The following is a 25,011-nucleotide window of genomic DNA, read 5'->3' as shown; positions in this document are numbered from 1 at the left end:
GTATGTCTCTGGGGATATGTTCAACCTCTAAACACTTTCAGTACTGAGAAGCCAATTTGCATTGTTTTAATGTTGTTTATAATGTGCCCAGGAGGCTATGTACAGAAGGGCAGGGTTATAGATTCCCAGGCAGGCAGGCAGGCAGGCCCTCTTCAGGGATTTCAGGGGAGGGGGAAGGGGAGAAAGTGAAAGCTGACTGTCAGTCAAGCAGGCCAGAAGAAAGGCCAGGGCCCCAAATTGACAGTGGCTGGTGTTCACATGCCAAACATGTGCCCCAGTTCTGCACTCCTGTCCAGCCTCCAGCTATTTACTGAATGTGGCTGCCCATTTTTCATTTTGTTTTGCTGTTATTCCTATCATGGTTTGCTTTCTCTGAAGAACTCTCAGCTTTCAAACAGCAGAGGAACCAAGCATGTCAGATCCAAAGTTGAGCCAAAATTCAGCAAGGAGGTACACTATGTGCGCAGTTGTCCTAAAATCACCCTCTGAGCATACCTTTTTCTCATTGTCATTTTGCATTTCACTTGGCTGGTGATGTCTGTAACCCCCCCCCCCAATAAAGGCACTACATGATGATGAGGTGCTGTTCCTAGACCCCCATATTTCATCCCCGCAGCATAATGCCTCCTGTGACTGTGGGGAGTGAAACTGGAGAGGCCAAAGTCAGGGGGAGACATTTCAGCCCAGCCCTAACAACTGCCTCAACAGGGCATGTTGGAGGTCACATCATCATAACCTTCAGTCACTGTTTGTGTGCACTGTTTTATTCTAACTGCAGATTCTAGATTACCACATTGCAGAGTATAGAGGGTGATGATGATTGCTGTGCTGCTCTGATCTTGAAAGGATATCCAATTTACACAAGCACACCCCATTAAAAAATCGGTCCAGTGTTGGCATCACAGCTGCTCAGTGTTGGCATCAGCACCGGCCAGCTGTCAGGAACATCACACTTCGCCAGGTCCATGGCTTAGGACTCTCCTGTGGTTTCTTTTCTTTTCAAAGGCCTGGTCCTGCACTATGAGCAGTGCCAGGTATCTGGATCAAGCTGTCATTTTAAGTTTCCCACGACGCTGATGTGGCATCAACATTCTAGGGGATTATGGTAATTTAAAATGATGGCTAGAGCCATCGGCTGGACTCCTGCCCACTGACCAGGGCCCACTGACATAAGGAGGGGCAGCAACAGAGATTAGGGTGCCCAGGACCCGCTCAAACCTGGTATTGATTTTTGCTACACAATAACAATCTAAGGAACCTTTGACCCTTTCCCTAGATTACAGCTTTAACCAAGCTTAATAAACTTGTGTAAATGGCATTTGCTCACATTCTCGCTCCTCTTTTTTCTCCCTCTGTTGTTTCCCAACTGTATATTTCATATATTAATTTTGTGGAACAGGGACTTGTTAATGTTGCCAAGGTGCCGAGGAGACTGATAGTATAAGTATAAGGATTCTTGTTAATCATCAGCGTAATAATCATCATAATAATGAAAATTAATAGCCACATATCTTGATGCCTTGGCTGGGAGAGGCTCTGTGTACATTTACTTTCAGAGCAGCCCTCCTGGACTCTCTACCTGTTCATGGATGATGTCTGAAAGCTCTTTCACCATGTCCCTGAAGTTGGACTTCAGCTCTTCATGGTATTCTGCCTGGTCCTCCTTGATTAGGCGCTCGTTGAGCTCAAGGGCAATTCCACAGGCCTGAATAAACTTCCTGTTGAGAGAAAACAGAATTTATGGGACCCCGGCTGACTCATGTAGGCATTGAAGCTGCAAAACAAATAGGCGTGTGCATTGACTTTGGCACTTGCGATACTGAGACAGCCTAGTGCACAGGTGACTGATGAAGACCTGGATTCTGGCAGCTAACAACCTTTTCTAGTACTGTATCTTTGTCTAGGCAAAGGAATATGGGTCATATTCTTAAAACATTTATATCCTGTCTTTTGTAATGCCCCACAAGGAGACATCTAATGCTAAAATAAAATAGCATACATGATAAACCTGGCACCATTGTTGTCAGTCTTTAAGTGGGTAGGATTTGCCCTTATTATTTTATAAAAATATTTATATATTGCTATTTATATAAAAAAAGTGGTTTGGCACAATTATAATATAAAACCACACAATAAAAACCATGTAAAAAGTTAAAATCAGTAATCAGCTCTTAATATGGTTTTGGATGAGCATTTTATGTATTTTGTATTGTCCACTGCTTAATTTTTTTCTGTTTTTAAATTGCTACTATTTATTGTATTTTATTTTGTTAGGTGGCTTTGAGACTTTTTCTTTCATTTAGAGCGACTTACAAATGTAACTATTATTATTATTAAATTATAATGATAATAATTCTGAGTTGTGTGACTGAAATGTCTCACCACTTTTAATTCAGGGAGAAAGACTGCTTGCCCACAGCTCTCAGGAATAATTGGAGTCAATTATGTAAATCTAGCCCAGGGGTCGGCAAACTAAGGCCAGCGGGCTGGATGAGGCCCACCAGGCTCGTAAATCTGGCCCGCGGACCCTGCCGCCCACTCAGTGAGTGCCCGGACTGAGCTAAAGCGGCACAGCGCAGCATTTCCTTGAAAAGAAGCCACAGACGCCTCACCACCTGGGGACTGACTTCCGTGATGATGGCACGGCTTGGGATTGGCTGTAGGAAGCTCCTCTGGGCAGGCGGCGACGCTGGCAAGGCTTCCGATTGGCAATCCGAAGCCTCGCTGACTGTGCGAGGACAGTCTGACTGGCAGGCGGGCAGCATTGTGAGAGGTGCGTCGCGGGGCTTCAGCTGGAGCTTGTCGCGCCTGGCACCCGGCTTGTCGCTGCTGCTGGTGGCGCACTCGGCAGCCGCACTGGGGCAGCTGGAGGGTGAGTTGTGCTCCACCTGCCCGGCACTCCGCATGTGCGACCTGCCTGCCAACCTGGCCACTGTGTGTGGTGCACGCCGCCTGGGAGCTCTGCAGGGATGGGCAGATGGATTGGCTGCTTCTCGTCAGCAATGATGGTGAGCGGGCAGTGCTGAGATGCGCTCCTGAGCATGTGCAGAGTGTGTTCCTCCTCCAGGTCCAGAGGCAGCTGTGGGACTGGCTTGCAAGGTATTTATATTTTTCAAAATATAGTCCAGCCCCCCACAAGGTCTGAGGGACAGTGGACCAACCCCCCTGATGAAAATGTTTGCTGACCCCAGATCTAGCCTCTTATATTGTAGCCTGTAATACTGTTCAAAGTCAGCCTCTCCAAACCTGGTGCGCTCTGGATGTTGTTGTTTTTTTACTATGGATGCATTGGCTGGGGCTAATGGGGATTATACTCCAAAACGTATGGAGGGCACCAGGTTGACAAATAAGCAGTGAAATAAGCATTGATATGCAGGGCAATGTGTCTCAATGGTGCTGACATTTGGACAAATTCCACATCCTGAGAATCTTTGCATTGTTGTTATATTTTACAAAATTACACATTCCATAATGTGTAAAGATTAGCCTCAGATCCTAGGAAGCCCAGGAGGTTAAGGGGATGTTCCAGGGGGGGGGGGATTTGGAACACCACTTTCCTCTACACCCTTCTCCACAAAAAAAGAATAGAAGAGACAAGTACATGTTCCTGCATTTGATTTGGTTCTGTTTTGTGTGTGCAGAGTACAGAAGGCCCTTGGCATGTTGGGATTATGCCCACTTTCCCGCAGCGTAGTGGGAAGGACTCTGTCCCCTGCAGTTTCATAGAAAGTCTGTTAGGTGGGCACCCAAAGTATCATTTGAAGGCAGATGGGACAGTCACCTCACTCCAACTACGTGGGTCTGGGCAGTGCTTGGATGGGAGTGTGCTTGAGATCCCTCCTACGCCTTGGGTCCCATCGCAGATGAGAAATAAACATAATAGATTAAAATAAAACATAACTACCTGAACATTTCTTTCAGTTCGTTCACCTTCTTGCTGGGATATTTGCTGGAGTGCTTGTCATCTAGGAAAGCCCGTGCATAGGCTAGTGGGCCAGCATTGACCTAAGAAAAGTTAAAACACAGAATTAAATTCCTACAGATTTCAGACAAAAATCAGAAATTTCAGAGAAAAAGCAGAGAAGATTCTAGGAGGACCCCTTCTGCGTCGAAAAGTTCTTCTGGTCCAGCCTTCCTTCCTCCCACAGTGGCCAGCAACAGCCATTTCCTCCTTCTGTCACTGTTATTCAGAGGTTCCATTTTGCCATCACCACTAATAAATAAAAGCCCCCCTCCTCTTCCTCCATATTTGTCTGCTTCCCCTTTTAAAGAAATCTAAGAGAGGTCATCAACACATCTTGTAACACTGCTTTCCATAAATTATTACACATTGTGTAAACAAGTACCGTCTTTTATCTACCGTATTTTTCGCTCCATAGGGCGCACCTGACCATAGGGCGCACCTAGTTTTTAGAGGAGGAAAATACAGAAAAAAATATTCTGAATAAAATGTTGCAATAAAATGTTGCCTATCCTAGTAGATACATACTTAAAGAGGATGCTCAAGAAGTTTCAAAGATCCACAGAGTTCTTTTGAACACTAAGGAACAACATTAGAGAAACTGAAAAAGCTAACAGCAAATAGCCAATTGCAGTTTTAAGTCTTAAAAATGTGATGGGTGCTGTACAGGGCATATAGAATCATAGAATCATAGAGTTGGAAGAGACTACAAGGGCCATCGAGTCCAACCCCCTGCCAAGCAGGAAACACCATCAGAGCACTCCTGACATATGGTTGTCAAGCCTCTGCTTAAAGACCTCCAAAGAAGGAGACTCCACCACACTCCTTGGCAGCAAATTCCACTGTCAAACAGCTCTTACTGTCAGGAAGTTCTTCCTAATGTTTAGGTGGAATCTTCTTTCTTGTAGTTTGGAACCATTGCTCCATGTCCGCTTCTCTGGAGCAGCAGAAAACAACCTTTCTCCCTCCTCTATGTGACATCCTTTTATATATTTGAACATGGCTATCATATCACCCCTTAACCTCCTCTTCTCCAGGCTAAACATGCCCAGCTCCCTTAGCCGTTCCTCATAAGGCATCGTTTCCAGGCCTTTGACCATTTTGGTTGCCCTCCTCTGGACACGTTCCAGTTTGTCAGTGTCCTTCTTGAACTGTGGTGCCCAGAACTGGACACAGTACTCCAGGTGAGCTCTGACCAGAGCAGAATACAGTGGCACTATTACTTCCCTTGATCTAGATGCTATACTCCTATTGATGCAGCCCAGAACTGCATTGGCTTTTTTAGCTGCCACGTCACACTGTTGGCTCATGTCAAGTTTGTGGTCAACCAAGACTCCTAGATCCTTTTCACATGTACTGCTCTCAAGCCAGGTGTCACCCATCTTGTATTTGTGCCTCTCATTTTTTTTGCCCAAGTGCAATACTTTACATTTCTCCCTGTTAAAATTCATCTTGTTTGTTTTGGCCCAGTTCTCTAATCTGTCAAGGTCGTTTTGAAGTGTGATCCTGTCCTCTGGGGTGTTAGCCACCCCTCCCAGTTTGGTGTCATCTGCAAATTTGATCAGGATGCCCTTGAGTCCATCATCCAAGTCGTTGATAAAGATGTTGAATAAGACCGGGCCCAAGACAGAACCCTGTGGCACCCCACTTGAACCAATGGCTTCAAGTTACAAGAAAGGAGATTAAACATCAGAAAGAACTTTCTGACAATAAGAACTGCTTGGCAGTGGAACAGAATCCCTTGTGGTCTCTCCTTCCTTGGAGGTTTTTCAGCAGAGGTTGGATGGCCACCTGTCATGGGTACTTTGGTTGAGATGCTTGCACTGCAGGGGGTTGACCTTGATGATTCTTGGGGGCTGTGCCTGTATCAACCAGCCATTGGTGCCTGGCACCTAGGGATGTTGGAAGGCAGAAAAGGGAGCAGAAATTGCCAATGTTTGCTCATATGTTGCATGTCTGGGACAGAAATTAATCCAGTGAATATGATTAGTATTCACTGCTGTTGTTGCTTTTAGCTCGGAAATGATATGCAATTGATTATATTACTGATGCTCTTTGCCTTGCTTCTCCTTTGCATTCAAATGAACGGGGTAGAGTACACAATTTCCCTGCAGCAGACGGCAAGATTGTAGTTTTGGGTGGAAAATGAATTGCAGTGGAACGGAAAAAGGGCTGCATATGACAAATCCAGGGTGAAATGGAAAACAATGCATCCCAGCTAGCAGCTGAATACATGAACTGGCATCATCAAAAAGTAATTTGGGAACACGCACTTGTGTGAAGGCACCCCTAGCAGAGGAAGACAAGAAATGCAAGAATTCCAAACTACAGAGACTCAAGTCTGGATGGGAGTAAGGAGATCACAGAGCCTAACCCTCTTGCTCTGAGGCATGGACACCCGCTTATTGTCAGCCCCTCTCTTAGATCAAGTGATGAAAACCAGACCAGTTTGACAGATGAAAATAAGAGGTGAGTGCTGTATAATAAATGCAAAATCTACAAGGTACAAAGATTTTTTGTGGGGTGTATAGGGTATTAAGGGATGGGGTAGTACCTCTGGTGGAGGACATGTCATACTCCTTGGGAAGTTTACCCAGCTTTGGTCCCCACCCTGCACTCAGCTCTCACCTGTGGCTCATAGAAGCTGTCAGCATGAGACAGCGACCACACCCTGGGAAATGGCTTTGACTGGCTGGCTAAACCAAGTGAGGGTAGCAAGGGGTCTCAAACCCCCGGTGAATTAGGAACTCCCCATGCATGTGAAGACAGGGAAGTATCCCATCTAGGAGAAGGAAAACTCTGATCCTAAACCTCTATTGCCCTGCAGGATATCTTCAGGAGAATAAATAGCTAAGACATGAACCCTACACAAACCCAGAGTGGAGTCCCTAAGAGGGTTGGATGGCGCCTTGCACACCTCCTTCCGGCAACTCCTGCAGCCAAGCTGGTGCCAAACGTATTGCTCTGCTTTCCTTTGGACCATATCAGTGAGGCTGAGAGGGAGGGGTCTTGCCATCTGGGCAGACTAGGACCTTCACATGCACTGCACAGGCTTGCATCCTGGGGAGGTCACTTTGGTGTTGCTAATACAGTGGTTTGACTTCACCCCTGGAGGTACCCTCCATTGTCTCTTGAGACAGACGGATGCCAACAACAAAGATGTGGAACACAAGATTGTCAGGTCTAGCCAGCTGAGCCTTGGAATTCCACTGTTCAGGTATGGCTTGGAGTCATAGACTCATAGTGGAGGAAGGGACCCTCCCCTTGAAGCTTTGGTTGGAATCAACATAGAATCAACTGAGAACCTATCTTTTCTGCCAGGCTGTTTACAATAATAAGCGACACTTGGAGTAAAGAAATTTTATACACTGGATAGAGGCCCATTTTTATTGAGGCTGGGTGGGATCCAACATTGTCTGCTAGTGCAAGGGCTCTTGAGCTAGTGGACGATTGAGTTTTAATATTACACAACTGTTGTGCTAGTGGAATCTTGTTGCTCAGTATTTCTGTCACTCCCATTGCAGTGTCCATCCTTACTATTCCTAAAGAACATACATAACAGCTTCACTCCTTTTGTACCTCTTAAGTTAAATGTCCATGTTTCCAAGCCACTAATGGTAGTCAAACACAAACAGTGCATAAATGCTCACAGCCCCAATCATGCCAAAGTGGCTGGGTGCCTTGTCTATTACCAGGAAAACCATTATTTATGTGGTGCCATTATGGAACACAGCACCTTATCGAGCAACATTTGCCAGGAAAACTGGTTGTTGTCTCATGCAGTTTAGAAAGAAAATTGCAATAGTGGGAAAGAAGAACCCAGGAAAACAAGGGAAGCGCCATTTATTTATTTAAAATGTTTGTTAGCCACTCTTTGTCGCTAGAGTCCAGGGCGACATACAAAGGTGTGAATAATGCTTAATTCGCACCATGATAACTGTAATTTAAAAACAGTAAAAAGGGACCCTTTGGTAAGAATGCGGGAGAGGGCCTTCTCGGTGGCTGCTCCCAGACTTTGGAAAGTCCTCCCTAGAGAAGTTAGACTGGGTCCCTCCTTGTTGTCCTTCCGCTGGCTTTTGGGAACTGTCTGGTTTTAATGAAAGGGTTGGTGCCATGCTGTTTTTATTGCAATTATCTGTATGTTTTTAATAGCTCTTTTATTTTTATATATAGATCTTTTAATAGATCTTTTTATATATTTTTAATTCTATTAATGTTTAATTGTTTTTTAATGATTCCCCTCCCCAATATGTTTTTAGCTGTTCTTATTTTATCTGTAAGTTGCCTTGAGTCCCTGTCAGGGAAAAAGGCAGGGTATAAATAAATATGCAATAATGATGATGATGATGATAATGATAAATGATTATAATGAGAAAGCAGACAAAACAAATTAAAACTGAAAACAATGGAGCAGCAAACTAGAAAAATATAAATAATCTTAAAGTCTAAAATGCCTGGGCAGACAAGGTGCTCTTTGTCTGGCAGCAACAAGCTGCCAGTGACAGGTGCGCCTCTTTGGCATCACAGCAGGAAAGGCCTGTTTGTTGTAGGAACATAGTGCACTAAGGAAACTTCAGAGGCTGCAGCTAGTGCAGAATGTGGCATCTAGGCTGGAGAGAGGACCACATGTCATGAATCTTGAGAGCACGGCACTGGCTGCCAGTGAGCTACTGGGATCAATCCACCATGTTAGTACAAAGCCCTAAGCAGCCTAGCACCCAAATACCCAAAAGATTGCCTCCCACAGTATCAACTTTCTCCGGTTCTACAACTGGCACAGAAGGCCCAGGGCTGCAAACAGATACCTAACAAACGGAAAAGCAAAAGCATTCTGAAACAGATCAAGACATTCTTAAAACAATTGCAATTTACAAACCTGTAAATGCCATCACAGTTAAAAACATTCTAAAAACAACTGCAATTCAAAAACCTTCCATCCAATGATCTCGAGGTTGCTGGGAACTGATGTCAGTTGACGGTTTCTGAAAAAGCAAACTGGCCTCTAGCCAGCACACTGTTTCTATCAAGGGCATGAGGGTTCCAGTCTCATTTTAAATGAATTTGCTGGGGTTTCTTTTATGTGTGTGTTTAACTATTTTATTATTAAATTTATCAGTCACTCCCCCCTCCCCCCGGCAAAAAGCAATTCAAAATGACTTACAACAGTCATGTGGCAAAGCAACCCCTGATGTGATAGTTGTTTGAAGGTGATGAATAAATTGATGGTGGTGGTGGTGGGGGAGGTGATTTATAGTGTGCCCAGCCACCAACCTGCACTGAAACGGAGCCTTGAAGCTTCAGCTGCAGTTGGATCATGTCAGCATCTGCTGAAGTACACAATTGCTGCAGCTCAGCCGTCTTTGCCTTGATTTCATCAGTTGCCACATCGATCGGCTTCAGATTGACTTGGTGCTCGTGACTGACGGGAATCCTCTTTTTGACATAGGGGAAGGAGTTGGATGCTAGAAGGGGAGAGTAAACAAAAATGGTGGCATGTGCACATGGAGTCCTGTGTGGGTAGAGCCACATACCCAAACTTGTGACATTAACTTTAGATAAACACTCCTTGCATGAATGGCCCCACAAGGTTCTAATTAATTAGATTCTTTTCAAAACCTCTTTTATCTATCTAAAACATTTTTTTTCTGCTCTTGTGCAAACAAACAAACAAACAAACAAAAACCCAGGCTCCCAGGGCAACTCACAAATGCACTAGTAAGGCATGCTTGTGATCTATAAACACATGGCATGAAAGGAAAATGGATTAAGAAGGAGGAGGGAAAAAAGCAAACTCAGATGGGTGTTATCTTTTGATCCCACATTCCTTCTCATGATGGGGAAATAAAAGCAGCTGACTGCACCATCAAAACACGTTTTGTTGACATACATAGCATGGCCCTCTCTCCCTGCTGCCTGTACCCTTTCCCAGCATCTTAGAAGACGAATCTTACTGGTAAGGATTGTCCGCCTCTTGCACTGCTCTTCCACACTCCCATGTTTTTTCCCAGACAAAGTATATGGTGTCTCGAACACAAATCGGTTGATGTTGTGGTTCCTTTCAAAATCTGTCTTCCTCTCTGAGAGCTCTTTCTCATCAAAGTAGGGCTTCAGGTAAGTCACTTGAATGTGCGCATACTTAGAGTCCAGGTCTTTGGCATTCACCTTAAGAAAGCGAGAAAACGAGTAAGGAAAGAGGCCCAGCCTAGCTCTGCACCACAATCAGGGATCGTGGACCAAGAATCTAAGAACCACATGACCTGCTGCTCTCCTGCTGCTTTTCTTCCAGTGGCAGAAAATGAGTACTAAATTTGCACTATATCCCACTTTGTTCTAGAAGTGACTTATGTCATGTGAAAGCTCAAACATGTGGAACTTAACCATTTGGGAAATGTCATGGAAAGGGAATAAACTCTCATGTGAATGCTGCCTTCCAGTATATTTCTGGAAGTGGCTTTTATGTCATGTGAAATCTGAATTATAATGCTGACAGAAGTCAATTGTTGGGGAAATGTGCAAACAGAATAAACTGTCATATGAATGTACCCAATCTTAGGAGGTTTATTCTTGCATCGCTATTGGATGACATCCCTGGCTAAAATTGGCTTTTCCTAGCCCAGCCTTCCAATCGGCCAAGAACTGTATAGAAATGCTTCCAAGGCAGCCAGCAAGGCAAGAGCTGCCTACCTCAAGCTCTCTGATTAGTTTTCCATGGGCAGAGCCTTTCCCTGACAAAAATGGATCACGGTTTGTGATCTCCCTCGATCACAAGTGAGAGGCAGATCTCAGAACAACATCTCTACTCCTTTCTGCAATGCCTGCTCCTACATTGGTAGCGGGTGGCGCTGTGGTCTAAACCACAGAGCCTAGGGCTTGCTGATCGGAAGGTCGGCAGTTCGAATCCCCGCGATGGGGTGAGCTCCCGTTGCTCGGTCCCTGCTCCTGCCCACCTAGCAGTTCGAAAGCATGTCAAAGTGCAAGTAGATAAATAGGTACCGCTCCGGCGGGAAGGTAAACGGCATTTCCGTGCGCTGCTCTGGTTTGCCAGAAGCGGCTTAGCCATGCTGGCCACATGACCCAGAAGCTGTATGCCTGCTCCCTCGGCCAATAAAGCGAGATGAGCGCCGCAATCCCAGAGTCGTCTGCGACTGGACCTCATGGTCAGGGGTACCTTTACTTTTACATTGTCTGAGGGTGGGCGCTGCCAAGAGAGGGGAGGACTGCAAGCATTTCTGTGTCACCTTATTTGAGTCCTGGATGATTTTGACATTCTCTGCTCCAAATTTGTCCCCATAAAGTTTCAGCAGGCGGAAGGAGATCTCTGATAGACCTGTTAGCTTAGGCTCTTTGTAGATGTATTCCTTGCCATCCTCTTCTTCAAAGAAAGCCTTTGTTGATCAGAAATGCACAACAAACAACATGATTGGAAGGAATTTAAAAATGGTTGCAGTGACTACAAATCAAACATCTACCCTATGCTCAGAATTGCATTCCATGGGAGTGCATAGCAAGTGATGAATGTAGTACTGGGTGCAGAATTTAGCTTTCCTAGATTCTCCTGTCCTAAAATAAGTTCCCAGTCCTCATGGCTGTAAAGATATGCTTGAGAGTGCGTGGCCAATGCCTACTGGAATAACAGATGTTAAAGGAGTAGATTAGTAAGAGTGAGTGGGAAAATAGAGAGGATTTAGCTCCCTTTCCCATCTTATCACTAGACAAAACCAGAATAGATTATGCAAAGCAGCAAGCAAAAGAGTGCAAAAGTGGTGCAAATTTCCCCAACCCGCATGATTTATAAAGGTTATAGAAAGCAGCTTGTCCAGATGTAAATGTTGCATTCTGAACACAGGTTTTAATTTCCTTTGCCAAGCATAGCTACATCACTCACTTGTGCCTGTGGACAACAAGCTAATTTCTAAAAATAATTTTTGCGATTTCTAATGTAGAGGGGGAAAAGACTAGTTTGCAAAGGCCACTTAAGATCAAGGCTTTTGGTGCTGATCACGTCAGCTGTCAGTCTGGGGAACATAGGAGGCAGCTGCTTTATACCAGTCAGACCAAGGGTCCATCTCTGCGTTGACAGGCAGCAGCAATCCAGCAGCAAGCCCTCTGTGCAGATGTGGTTGGGGACTGGACCTGGGACCTTCTGCAACCAAAGCAGATGCTCTGCCACTGAGCGACTCCCCAAGCGACTGAGACACTTACCTGTCCATAAAAAGCAACTCGGAAATAAGTGCCCAGCAGCCTTTTTTTAGTCTGCATCACTTCCAGGATTTTAGTGTAAGCGCCGTGAAGTGTTCTGTACACTTGCGTAAGTTTCTGGAGATGAAGCAAAAACAGAATTGGCCAAATGGTTCAAGCCCTGCTAAAGCTCAAAGCCTGCTTATCACCATCTGCAAACTTTGTTGTGGGGCTGAGAACCAACCCAAGGAGCTGTGCTTTGCCATCAAAGATTTACGTGTGATACTTTCACTGGAGAGTTGAGGATGGCTGTGCACCACTGGCTCAGAGTTGGGGCTCTTTCTGCATCATGAGCAGAGCTCGGGATTTGACCTGTCTCCCAGTTGTTTGACAAATGGGGAAGAATGAGTAAGTGTGAACACACACACACACACACCGCACAAACCCTGAAGCAATTGCTCGGCTGTTTACCTCTGAACACCCTCACCCACTCCTGGTCTTCAGTGTTTGGTCTCCAGCATTGATTTTATCATTCTTGGACACTGGGGACTGCCCGGTTGGCACTGATCCATGACAGGGCCTTTTCTGTGGTGGTTCCACAGTTGTGGAATGCCCTCCCTAGTGAGGTGCACCTGTCACCATCATTAGTAACTTTCAGGAGGATTTTGAATACATCCCTGTTTGCTTAGATATGTGGAGGCTGAATAATAACATACATGGCAACCCTAAGATCATCGGATGGAAGAATGTTTTTAACTTCAACAGCTTCTAGGATCTTTTAAGCTTGAATTGGTTTGAGATGTTTTAATTATAATTGTTTTTAGAATGTCTGGATTTGTTTGCTGAATTTGTTTTGTGACAACAGGGAATAGCCCTTTCCTCAGATTTTCATTGTCCTTTATGGACAGGTATTATACGTAAACATTTTGACCTATAAATTAAATTTCATAAATTATCTCTGCGGGCCTTCCATATCGCTGCTTCTACATCTTTTCCATGGTTGTTTGGGACTTTCCTTTTTTTGTGCATCCCCAAGCAGCACTGGAATTAAATTTATAGTCAAGTTATGTTATATGTGTCTTGTTTGTTGTTGTTGTTAACCTAAAATATATACATATCAAGAAAAGTCATTTATTTATTTTTATTTTTTTAAGGAAAAGAACCATCTTTCACTGCTGATTCTTTTTGTGTTGTTGCCGTAGCTTCTCGTTTTTGTCTCTGAATTGATATTAAAAACACAGAGAGGTTCATTTAAAAAAACCACCCAAATAAAGGTAGCAAGCAGTTGAATATTACTAAGCAGTTGAATATTGCGAAGGAAAGCCTCCACACAGCTGCCACAGGAGGCAGGGATGGCTACCCATTGGGATGGCTATAAAAGAGGACCAGACAGATTCATGGAGGAATAGGCTATCAGCAGCTACTAGCCTAGGTGGCTAAGCTCTCCCTTCACTGTCAGAGGCCTTTGTGCCTCTGAGTATCAGATGCTCTTGCACTTGGGTCCGCTTGCTGGTTTCCCACAGGGATCTGGCTGGCTACTGTGAGAACAGGATGCTGGACTAGATATGCCATGGTCTGATCCAGAAGGGCTCTTCTCCTGCACTCTTCAATGTAAAGGCAAGCCTAAAAGCTGCCAAAATTTTAAACTTCTTTGTTCCTCCCTCCTTAGCTCAGATTTCACCTCTGCCATGAACTCATCAGGTAGCCTTGGGCATGCTGCCCTTCCTTACCCTCAATCTCCCACAACTTTGCTTTGCAATAGAGGGGATACTACCACTTACAGCAGGCTTCCTCAACCTCGGCCCTCCAGATGTTTTTGGCCTACAACTCCCATTGATCCCAAGCTAGCAGGACCAGTGGTCAGGGATGATAGGAATTGTAGTTTCAAAACATCTGGAGGGCCGAGGTTGAGGAAGCCTGACACAGGGTTGTTGTGAGGATTACAAGATATTGCATTTGAAGTGCTTTTTGCAGTTGGAAGCACAACACAAATGTTAAGTGTTGTTATTACTGAGCCTGAAGATCAGGTCTTGAAGACCTGAAAGCTTGCTCAGTACAAGCTCAGTATAAAAGGTAAGGGACCTTTTTATTTTCAAGCAGAGTGGACGGAATTTAATTCTTTCCTTAGTTCTGCTTCTGCTTCAAGTGGAGAGGATGTTTTTGCACGCCTGTAAGGTTTCTTGCATCTAAACATTTTTCCTAAGAACCACTTTTTATCTTTTTAATGAACTTTTAAATCTTAATTTAAAACCTTGGAGTCTCCTTTAACATGCCATGCTATGTCTAGTGCCAAGTTCTGTACTTCCTTGAGAGATGTCAGGAGGCACTAAGGGAATTTTTAGGCTATTTGATGAAAGGCAGCTGGGATAAAATATCTATTTCACCTGGTGACTGCAGCAGGGTCTAAATGTGGGCATGGGGTACACTCTGCTTGGCCAGGAACTCTCCTCCCCACATGGCACAGGTTCCAGGGTGCAGCAGGGATGCTGTCACATGTTAAGCTTCTCAGTCCCCATGAAGTTAGCTATGAGCCTTAAGTCACAGTTTTGGTGGCCATCCCCTGTATGGAGGGCTGCTATAATGAAAGGCTGATTTGGATTCCATGTCTTCCCTCCTGATGCTGTCCAGATGTTCCAAGGGTACAACTCCCTCCAACCCCAGCCAACAGCCTCTGTGGCCAGTGGCCAGAGTGAATGGGAACTGCAGCCCATCAAACATCTGGTGGGCACCTGATTGGTGAAGGCTGTCCACTGACCTGAGGCAAATTTCTGCTGAACTTAATGGAGCTTACTTCTCAACAGATGTGCATATAGGATTGTGTTGTGAGCCAGTACCTCAAACTCGCGTCGTTTCTCATAGATTGGAATGATCAGCTTCGAAATCTCCGAGATGGTTTCATAACGCTCTGCTTTCCACAAGCCATCAACACACTGCTCCAATAGCTCTACCAGGACCTCCTGAAGGAAGAATTTTATTTTATTTTTTTTAAAAAAAGATTAAACAAGGGGAAAGTTGCTGGGATCATCGTGCTTTTTCTGAAGGGACAGAAATCAACACAGCAGAAAATGCAGAACAAGATCAGATGACTGTTTGGAACGGTTCCATCCTAAGAGCACAACCAGATGTTATTCGAATAGTGCGATCACCACCCAGCAATCCAGTTGTTGTTTTTTACAATTAAAAAAATAGCAGGCAGATAATGACAATTTTCACTGAGACCACAGTAAATGTGTGGTGTGTTTGTAAACCTTAACCTTAACCCAATAACAGCCTCCCTCCAATCTTACAATTATCATTGGAGGCGGGGGCGGGACAGGGGGTCTCTAACTAGGACAAATATAAATCTCCCACACTGCATGCTGGAGTCTTCATGAAAACTGCACACACATTCTGCTGTCAGTGTACAATAGCCTGCCTTACTTCACTATAATGAACGTCCATCATCCCCGCGTCTTCTTTCATCGCCCCCTCTTCATCAATATTGGGTGTAATTTTCTTGAAAGATGAGCATCCAGCTGGAAATAGTTCTACAGTCAGAAGGAGAAAGATCAGTGGGAAGGGAACAAACCACATGGAGATTATGCATCTCACATTTTACCTGCACCTGGCGTCACTAGCATTGACTGCTGTCTGTGTGTTTGCATTGCAGGGCATGGAATCTAGCTGTCTCATGCATGATTTGCTCATTGTTTCATTTATTTACTTTAATAAATATGCCCACCGCTTTTCAAGAAAAAATGCCTCTTAAAGCAGCTTACAAGCCAGGAACAATGAAGTACAATTTACAACCATATGAAATCCTGCAAAAATCTCTTTTCTACATTTCAAAATAAACATTTTACAAACTTTAAAATATCCAATGACTTCCCTTCTTCTCCTTCCATGATTCATATTACATATCGTACATTCCTGCATATTTTACTACTGTATAGCCATTCAAATCAATTCCCCACTTTTACATCAATCCAATATTGTTTACTCTGTTGAATTTATCTTAATGGTGCCAGAGTTTTCAGCTGTGTACAATAATTTTCCATATATTCAATAAATATTTACCTCTCTCCTTTAAATATAGGTTATTCTTGCTCTCTTATTCTGTGTGTTAAGCCTGCAAGTTCTGAATATTCTAACATCTTAAATTGCCAGTCCTCTTGACAAGGGACCTTGCTCACTTTCCATTTTGGGGCTAACAGAACATGGGCTGTTGTTGTTGCATACATAAATAAACTTTTCTGGCACCTGGGGATTTCTCTCTGGGTTATTCCCAACAAAAAGGACTCTTGTTTTTTTTTGGGGGGGGGGGGCGGAGGTAAATTTAAGCATTTTTTCCCACCAAGGAGTGGCGCAACAACAGCTCCTCCCCTAACACCACCCTCTGTCCCCAACCAGAAAGGAAAGAGCGCAGCCATTGTAAGACTGTGTCCTGAATCCCCATGTCGGCAAGGTGGTGGTCCAAAAGTTCGTGATTGACCATGTTGAAGGCTCCTGACAAGTCTAAAAGGATTAGCAGCCCCGACCCGCCTCAGTCCAACTGCCTACGGAGATCATCTGTTAGGGCGACCAAAGCTGTCTTGTTCCCATGACCAAGGCCGATTTTTCATCCAGAAATCCACCAAGCTGTTCAGCAACCGCTCTCTCAATCACCTTACCCAAGGGCACATCTCAGCCTGGCAAATACACCCAATTTTGCATGGGACTGTGTATGAAGTAAGGCTGGTGAAGGCTGAGGAGGGCAAGATTAGAGGGGTGCATTTGGATCCCAGGCCTGATCCCTACCCCTAGTGTTTCTCCGTCCTCCACCAGTTGCGGACTGTGGGCCGGGGGGGAGGGGTGGCATTGTTAATCCAAGAAGATTGCTCTTTCAGGGCTCTGCCAGCACCATCGATCCCCGGCATTGAATGTCTTGGCTTGGTGTAGGGCACCGAGGTGAGCTTGGCTGTCTGGCTGGTGTACCGGCCACCTAGTGCACTGGCAGCCACCCTGTCAGGCCTGCTGGAGGTGATTGCCGGCTGGGCCTTGGAGTTCCCTAACCTACTGGTATTGGGAGACTTCAACGTCCATGCTGATGCCACTCCCTCCTCATAGGCTCTGGACCTGGTGTCTTCCATGGCAACACTAGGGCTCTCCCAGTTTGTTTCGGGCCCCACACATCAAGCAGGCCACATGCTGGATTTGGTCCTTGGAGCAGGCGTAGAAGTGATCATGGCCCCCTTTGTGGAGGTGCCATTGTCTGATCACTACGCTCTGAAAGCCAGGATTGACTTTCCACCCCCACCCTGCTTAGGTGGCGAGCCTATTTGGGCTCGCCCGCAGAGGCTGAGGGACCCTGATAGATTCCATCAGGCCTTGTGGGACCCTGCTCCCCCTGGCGGCTCATTGGGTGAGCTTGTTGAGGGTTGGAATACCCGGCTCTTGGCAGCCATCAATGAGATCGCACCTAGATGCCCTCTGCGACCCTGCAGAAACTGGGCCCCCTGGTTCACTGAGGAGCTCCGGAAAATGAAGCGGGACCTCAGACGGCTAGAGTGAGTACGGCAGGGAGCCTGCGACAGAGTGTCAAGAACATCATATAGGACGCTTATGAAAGCCTATGAGATGGCTATGAAAGCTGCTAAGAAATCTTACTTCGCAGCTTCCATTGCATCCGCTAGCTCTTGCCCGGCACAACCTTTTAGTATAATTGGGTATCTGGAAGGCCAGATTTAAATATGAATCTGACACACAGCTGCGAGGCATTTGCGAGCTTTTTCACGGAGAAAGTTTTGTTGCTCCGTGACCTCCCTGCCAATTTGGACACAATAACAGAACTGGAGGCCCCTCAACTGTTTCAGAGCCAGTATTGGACCACATCCACATCGGATACTCCCAGCCAATGTGGACAGACTCCTCCGAGCTGGAAAGCCCACCACCTGTCCTCTTGACCTGTGCCCATCCTGGCTGATTAGAGCGTGTCCAGATGAGGCGCAGGCCCCCCTGTGTGGCATCATTAATTTGTCCCTTGGCATGGGGACATTCCCAGGGGAGCTGAAGGAGGCAGTGGTGCGTCCACTCTTAAAGAAAACATCATTAGATCCTTTAGATCTATCCAATTGTCACCCAGTTTCGAATCTTCCGTATCTGGGTAAGGTGATAGAGAGAGTGGATGCAGAACAGCTTGGTGGATTTCCGGATGAAAAATCGGCCTTGGATCCATTCCAGTCCGGCTTCCGTGCTGGTCATGAGACTAAGACAGCTTTGGTTGCCCTAACAGATGATCTCCGTAGGCAGTTGGTTTGAGGCAGGTCGGGGCTGCTGATCCTTTTAGACTTGTCAGCAGCCTTCGACATGGTCGATCACGAACTCCTGGACCACCACCTTGCTGACGTGGGGATTCAGGGCACAGTCTTACAATGGCTGCGCTCTTTCCTTTCTGGTCGGGGACAGAGGGTGGTGTTAGGGGAGGAGCTGTTGTTGCACCACTCTTTGGTGTGTGGAGTCCCGCAGGGTGCAATTCTCTCCCTGATGCTTTTTAATATCTTTATGAACCCCCTCGCCCAGCTTGTCCGGAGGTTTGGTCTGGGCTGCCATCAGTATGCTGATGACACCCAACTCTATCTGTTGATGGACGGCCGACCTGACTTGGCCCCATACACACTGGTCAGATGTCTGGAAGCTGTGGCTGGATGGTTGCATGCGAGCCGGTTGAAGCTAAATCCTTCGAAGACAGAGGTCCTTTGGCTGGGTTGGGACAATTTGGGGTTGGGGGGCCAACTCCATCACTTGCGGGGACACAATTAGTGCCAGCGTCTTTTGTCAAGAGTTTGGGTGTAATCCTCGACGCCTCCCTTTCCATGGAGGTGCAGGTTGCAGCCACAACAAAGGCGGCATTTTTCCATCTCCGCCGTGCTAAGCAGTTGGTCCCTTACCTCTTAAACCCTGATCTCACCACTGTGATCCATGTGATGGACACCTCCAGGCTTGATTACTGTAACTCACTCTATGTGGAGCTGCCTTGAAGCTGACCCAGAAACTCCGGCAGGTGCAGAATGCCACGGCGAGACTCCTTTCGGGGTCTTCGCCGTGGGCTCACATTCATCCAGTGCTATACCAGCTGCCCTGGCTCCCGGTGGAGTACAGGGTCAGGTTTAAGGTGCTGGTTTTGACCTTTAAAGCCCTATACGGCCTAGGACCCTCGTACCTATGGGACCACCTCTCCTGGTATGTCCCATGGAGGACCTTACGGTCTACAAATAATAACACCTTGAAGATCCCAGGGCTCAGAGAGATTAGGCTGGCCTCAATCAGGGCCAGGGGCTCTGTGGGATTTGACAGGGCCCTGTGGGATTTGACATCTTTCTGCAGGGCCTGCAAGATGGGGTTGCTCCGCCTGGCCTTTGGTCAGGCTCAGCCTGACTCCCCTTTTCTTTTTTTATAAGAACTAATATGAAAGGGGCCTCCCAGCATTCTCACAGGCCCATATAAGACCAGCGTAAACAGTTGGGCCAATGAGCACTTACTGTTCCCAACCCTAACCCTGCGGAAAGCCATCTAATTAGACTTTAATTTGATTTTGACCTGTCATTTAAATATTGTTTGATTTTATACTAATGTTATATATTTGATGTTAACTGCCCTGAGCCTGACTGCGGCCGGGGAGGGCGGGATATAAATAAAAGTTGTTTTTTATTATTATTATTATTATGCCTGTACAAGCCCCTTTCTCCCTCCTCACGCCCTGGACTAAAGAGTCAGGTTCAGTTTTGCAGAAACCATTGTTTGCCTTCTATGAAGTACTACAGTCATGAATTTAATTTCTGACATTGCGAGGTGGAATGGTCCCTGGAAAGTCCATTTTAATCCAGTGCAGCAATGAACCGCAAACCACATGCGCTTGTTCCTTATTCTATTCCAAATCCACAACAAGGTTGGCAAGGGTCCCACTTCTCTTTTTAACAATAAATAAATGGCACATACTTATGCATTTCTCCAATACAAGTGTGTGTGAGGACAGAGAACTGTATTCACAAAGTGAAGGCATCAGGTGATGACAGAAAAGTCATGTACATTTTCCAAAAAATACTGGGTCTTAGTCAACTCACTTTCCTTCATTGTAGACCCATTGAAATTAATGAACCTACCTTCATTAATTTCAGTGGGTCTGTTCTGAGGAAAACCTAACTCAGTTCCACCCACTATGTTGCTGAACAACTCCAAGCATGCCTGGAGAATGCGAACCATTTGGATACCTTCCAATCAGGATTCAGGCCTCATCATGGGACTGAAATAATAATAAAAATAAAATAATAATAATAATAATAATAATAATAATAATAATAATAATAATAATTTGTACCCCGCCCATCTGGCTGGGTTTCCCCAGCCCCTCTGGGCGGCTTCCAACAGAACACTAAATTACAATAACCTATTAAACATTAAAAGCTTCCCTAAAGAGGGCTGCCTTCAGATGTCTTCTAAATGTCAGGTTCATCTCTTTGACATCTGATGGGAGGGCATTCCACAGGGCAGGCACCAATACCAAGAAGGCCCTCTGCCTGGTTCCCTCCCTGCAAGAAGTGAAGTTACAATTTAGCAGTTGCTAAATTGCTGGATTTCTACTGCTGAGGGGCTGGTGCTGCAGCCCTATAAGGTTAGGGGTGGAGGATAGAAGAATATAATTGTAGAGTTGGAAGGGACACACCTAGTCCAACCCCCTGCCATGCAGGAATCAAACAATCCCTGATGGATGGCTACCCAGGCTATAAGACTATGTAGCTACAGTGTCATAACCTCACCCACCCAAGGTTCAGCTCAGCCTCTGCTGCCACTTTGCTCCCTCCCTCAGGCAGGTCCAGATCCTCCTGGGCTCTAACTTCCTCCATTGTGGGAATGACTCTGGCTCGAAGCCAGCAGAATCCAAAAGCAATCCATTACAAAACAAAGAAAACACGGGATGGTGTGCCAGCTTCAAGATGATGCAAGAACTGCAGAAACGAGCCCACACTCCACAACGCAACTGCAATTGCCCTGCAGCACGAAACAAACCTTCCGAAGTTCTGCACACTTGAAACTTCTTCAAAATCACTTACTTTTTCGATGAAGGAACTCTGCCACCAAAGCTGCAATGTGAATGTAACACATGGCTGCCTGCAAAACAAGGGCAGAGTTTAGTGCCATGAATAACCCCCAGCCCCACATGTCTCATCCAGGCAGCCCAGGGCCAGGCAAAGCAATGAATTACCTCGGAGAAATCTCCGTTCTTGAAGTGGATCTTGGCCATGCTGTCCAGCCAGGTCTTCCTCAGCTCTGGAGTGCTGGCGTAGGACTTGGCCAAACTGTATTGCAGGTCAACCAGCATCTCAGGGTCCTTCTCATGCTCTTTCATCTGAGCTGTGGCCATCAGCACTGTCCGGATCCTCTTGGTGAGGTCTTTCACTTCAGACGGAAAAGACGTCGACTGACATGAAAAAGCCAAGAGTCAGGGTGAAGGCAGATGTGAAGCGGGAGGCTGGGGGTGCCTCTTTACTGTGTTTGTGGGATTCAAGCACATTCTGGAACTTCTTGTTGGCTACTGTGAAAATTAGATGCTGGACTAGATTGGCCAATGGCCAGGCACAGCAGAGGCTCTTACTAACTTTTGTTTGTGCATTTGAAATGGATGAATGGCTCCCGAGCACAACACTCTCACTTAAAAAACCCCAAAACACAGAGACATTTTGCAGTTTGGAAAGTGATGGGGAAATACAAAGAACAGTCTCCTTTGTGCAGCTGTGGATTCTCCTTCCTTGGAGGTTTCTAAGCAGAGGCTGGATGGCCATCTGTCATGGATGCTTTAGCTGAGATTCCTGCATTGCAGGGGGTTAAACTAGAGGACCCTCGGGGTCTTCTCCAACTCTACAATTCTATGATATAAAAGCCTGAGCTAAATTAATTCCTAACAGGAAGATGTGTAAACTCCTCACAAGCAGATCAGGATGAATGCACAATGAATACTTGTGGTCATAATCGCCCCATAAACCATTAAGAATTAGTGCTCAATAAAGTGCATGGTTTAAGAATACAGGAAGCTGCTTCATGCTGAATCAGACCCTGGATCCAGCTAGCTCAGTATCGTCAGCACAGACTGGCAGCAGCAGTCCAGGGTTTCAGGCAGAAGTCTCTCACATCCCTACCTGGAGATCATAGAATCATAGAGTTGGAAGAGACCACAAGGGCCATCGAGTCCAACCCCCTGCCAAGCAGGAAACACCATCAGAGCACTCCTGACATATGGTTGTCAAGCCTCTGCTTAAAGACCTCCAAAGAAGGAGACTCCACCACACTCCTGGGCAGCAAATTCCACTGTCAAACAGCTCTTACTGTCAGGAAGTTCTGCCTAATGTTTAGGTGGAATCTTCTTTCTTGTAGTTTGGAACCATTGCTCCGTGTCCGCTTCTCTGGAGCAGCAGAAAACAACCTTTCTCCCTCCTCTATGTGACATCCTTTTATATATTTGAACATGGCTATCATATCACCCCTTAACCTCCTCTTCTCCAGGCTAAACATGCCCAGCTCCCTTAGCCGTTCCTCATAAGGCATCGTTTCCAGGCCTTTGACCATTTTGGTTGCCCTCCTCTGGACACGTTCCAGTTTGTCAGTGTCCTTCTTGAACTGAATTCCAGGATTGAACCTGGAATCTTCTGCATGCAAAGCAGATGCTCTAGCACAGATGTACGGCACCCCTCCCTAATCAGCTGCTGCATAAGCTTTGCACAAGCGAATCAGGGTAATTGAACTCTAAATAGGTTGTCTGGAGAAGCCTCTAGGGTCAGATAAGAACACAAGAAGAGCCTGCTGGATCAGGCCAATGGCAGGATTCAAGCACAAGTGCCTTCTCCCCTTCTGCTGTTTTCAGCAGCTGGTATTTGGAAGTATTGCTGCCCCAAACAAGAGATCTCCCAACTTCCAGAAGAGTTTATCTCAATGTAAAAGCAGCAGTGCCACCACCCCCGCTGCCTCATGCCAGATCTGCGCAACAGAGAAATGTTTACCCCTCTTTGCAGTTTCCTCATCTAAACCGCACCCCTCCTCCCAAGCTGGTATTAGTACTACTAATTTGTACTACTTGCACCCCCACCCCCCATTATGTGGAACTAACAGCAGAGTTTTTTGCAGGGGAGGGAGAGGTGACCGCAGGGCTGAGGAAAATTAACCAGTCCCATCAAAATGGGAAGCCCCCACACCTGTTCTTCAAAAGGTGATGGCTCCCCGGTTGTGAAATGCCACCCTAGTGAAGTGTGCCTGCCTCCACTGTTATCAAACTTCAAAGCACTTCGTGGCTGAAGAACACTTTTCCTAGCAACCTCAAAATCACTGGATGGAAGAATGCTTTTAATTGTAATTGCTTTTAGCATGCTTTTAAAGGTAACTGCTTTTGGATGTTTTAAATTATACATGTTTTCAGGGATGAGCCAAAAGCACCCCACCACCCTGCCAGTTTCACTACCTGTGTGCAGGGTGCAAAGCTAGGAGGCTGTTTTGGCAACCTGGAGAGGCATAAACAGGGGTGAATTGTGGGGTGAACTTACTTGCAGTTGATATGCTGGTGGTGGTTGGTAATTAGTGTCATTCTTGCCCACCACCCCAGACTGAAAACCTTAGCCCTCACTCTGATTTGGCTTCATGACTAAACAGAATTGTCACAAAGCCAACTCAGAGTGAAGGCAGTGCTTCCCACCCCCACTCTAGAGTTTTGTGTGGCGTTGATGGCAATGAAGAAAATTATGTCTGTCAGCAACTAGGGACACCTCCCCTCCCCAACAAAATAAGATGACTGATGTCATCAATTGGTGTGGGAATGAACAAGGTGAGGTGTGGTTGTAGGTTTCATGAATCTGTCCATACCCCCAACCCTGAGCCACGACTTTCCAAAAAAAAAATTATGGCTCAGTTTTAGATGAGATCCAGATGTGATATTTTGCAGTGCCATTAAAAATAAGTCCAGAGAAAGGAGAACTTGAGAAAGTATCCGCAGGATGTTTGGTTGCAGAGGCAAATGCATGTAAAGCTGTCAGTCAGGGGGTTGAGTTTCCTGTGCCACTGTTACCCCCTCACCTATTACAACCCTGTCCCATCCTTTGCTGGACTTGTACTCCTGGATCTGTTCCTTCACGCCATGGACTTCAGCTGAGGTTATTTCCAACCATTCATAAGCAGGATAAATATGCTTCTGCTTTGCATGCCGAAGGTCCCCAATGCATTCCAAGGTGGGGTTGGGAATGTCCCCTGCCTGAAACCCTGGAGAGCGGCTGCCAGTCAGGGTATGGAACTTGATAGGCCACTTGTCTGACTTGGCATATAGCTTTTTATGTTCCTATTGGCCTGGCCTCTCTCTTCTTTTTGATTCGTTGAATCAAACTTACCTTCACTGGCCGGTCACTGTTGGCAAAGTTATTGATAATTGAGAGCGATTCTTGGAACCTCGACCCTCCGCTAAGTGCCACATCAGCTATCAGCTGGCTTACCGCAATAATGATCTATTGAAGAAGCAGAAGGCTTTGTTTTCAGACTTATACAGGCTGGAAAACCCACATCAGTCAACTGGAAATCAAAGGAATGCCAATTTTGCACACACACACAACCAAGTTTCCCCCAGGATGGTAGTTCCTAAACTGAACATTGCAAGAAAATGACCACTTAAATGAGAACCTCCTGTGAGCAAACTGGCTGCTCACATAGGGGAGGGTGCCTGCTGCAGCTCTGCACAGGATGATGCTCTGAGACAAGCTCCTTCCAATTTGTGCCTGGTGGGAGCAGATGGTTCCACTGGGTTTCTGTTTCAGGCATGAATAATTCCAGATGGGGGGAGGGGGCACATCTGCTCTTGGAGAAGGCTGCTTGTTATTACCTCTAGATGT

The 25,011-nt window shown here is 45.9% G+C and overlaps 1 protein-coding gene across 4 annotated transcripts in view; it reads right to left on the bottom strand.

Moving 5' to 3' along the window:
• DOCK11 (dedicator of cytokinesis 11) overlaps positions 1-25,011 on the bottom strand; it is a 163,748-nt gene that overhangs the window by 5,617 nt on the left and 133,120 nt on the right. For 3 of the 4 annotated variants that reach the window (XM_079962609.1, XM_079962608.1, XM_079962610.1), the window contains exons 42-52: positions 24,517-24,630; positions 21,357-21,572; positions 21,205-21,262; positions 15,560-15,666; positions 14,974-15,096; positions 12,164-12,277; positions 11,200-11,346; positions 9,913-10,123; positions 9,233-9,423; positions 3,905-4,005; positions 1,580-1,718 (exon numbers count right to left, since the gene is read on the bottom strand). In XM_079962609.1, coding sequence (XP_079818735.1) covers positions 1,580-1,718; positions 3,905-4,005; positions 9,233-9,423; positions 9,913-10,123; positions 11,200-11,346; positions 12,164-12,277; positions 14,974-15,096; positions 15,560-15,666; positions 21,205-21,262; positions 21,357-21,572; positions 24,517-24,630 — 1,521 coding nt within the window. Of the gene's footprint in view, positions 1-1,579; positions 1,719-3,904; positions 4,006-9,232; positions 9,424-9,912; positions 10,124-11,199; positions 11,347-12,163; positions 12,278-14,973; positions 15,097-15,559; positions 15,667-19,462; positions 20,683-21,204; positions 21,263-21,356; positions 21,573-24,516; positions 24,631-25,011 lie in introns of those variants that run through there. The other variant, XM_079962611.1, reaches the window with a different exon arrangement.

Source organism: Podarcis cretensis, assembly GCF_951804945.1.
Source record: "Podarcis cretensis genome assembly, chromosome: Z".
Taxonomy (NCBI): Eukaryota; Metazoa; Chordata; class Lepidosauria; order Squamata; family Lacertidae; genus Podarcis; species Podarcis cretensis.
This window is presented reverse-complemented; position numbering and strand designations above follow the sequence as displayed.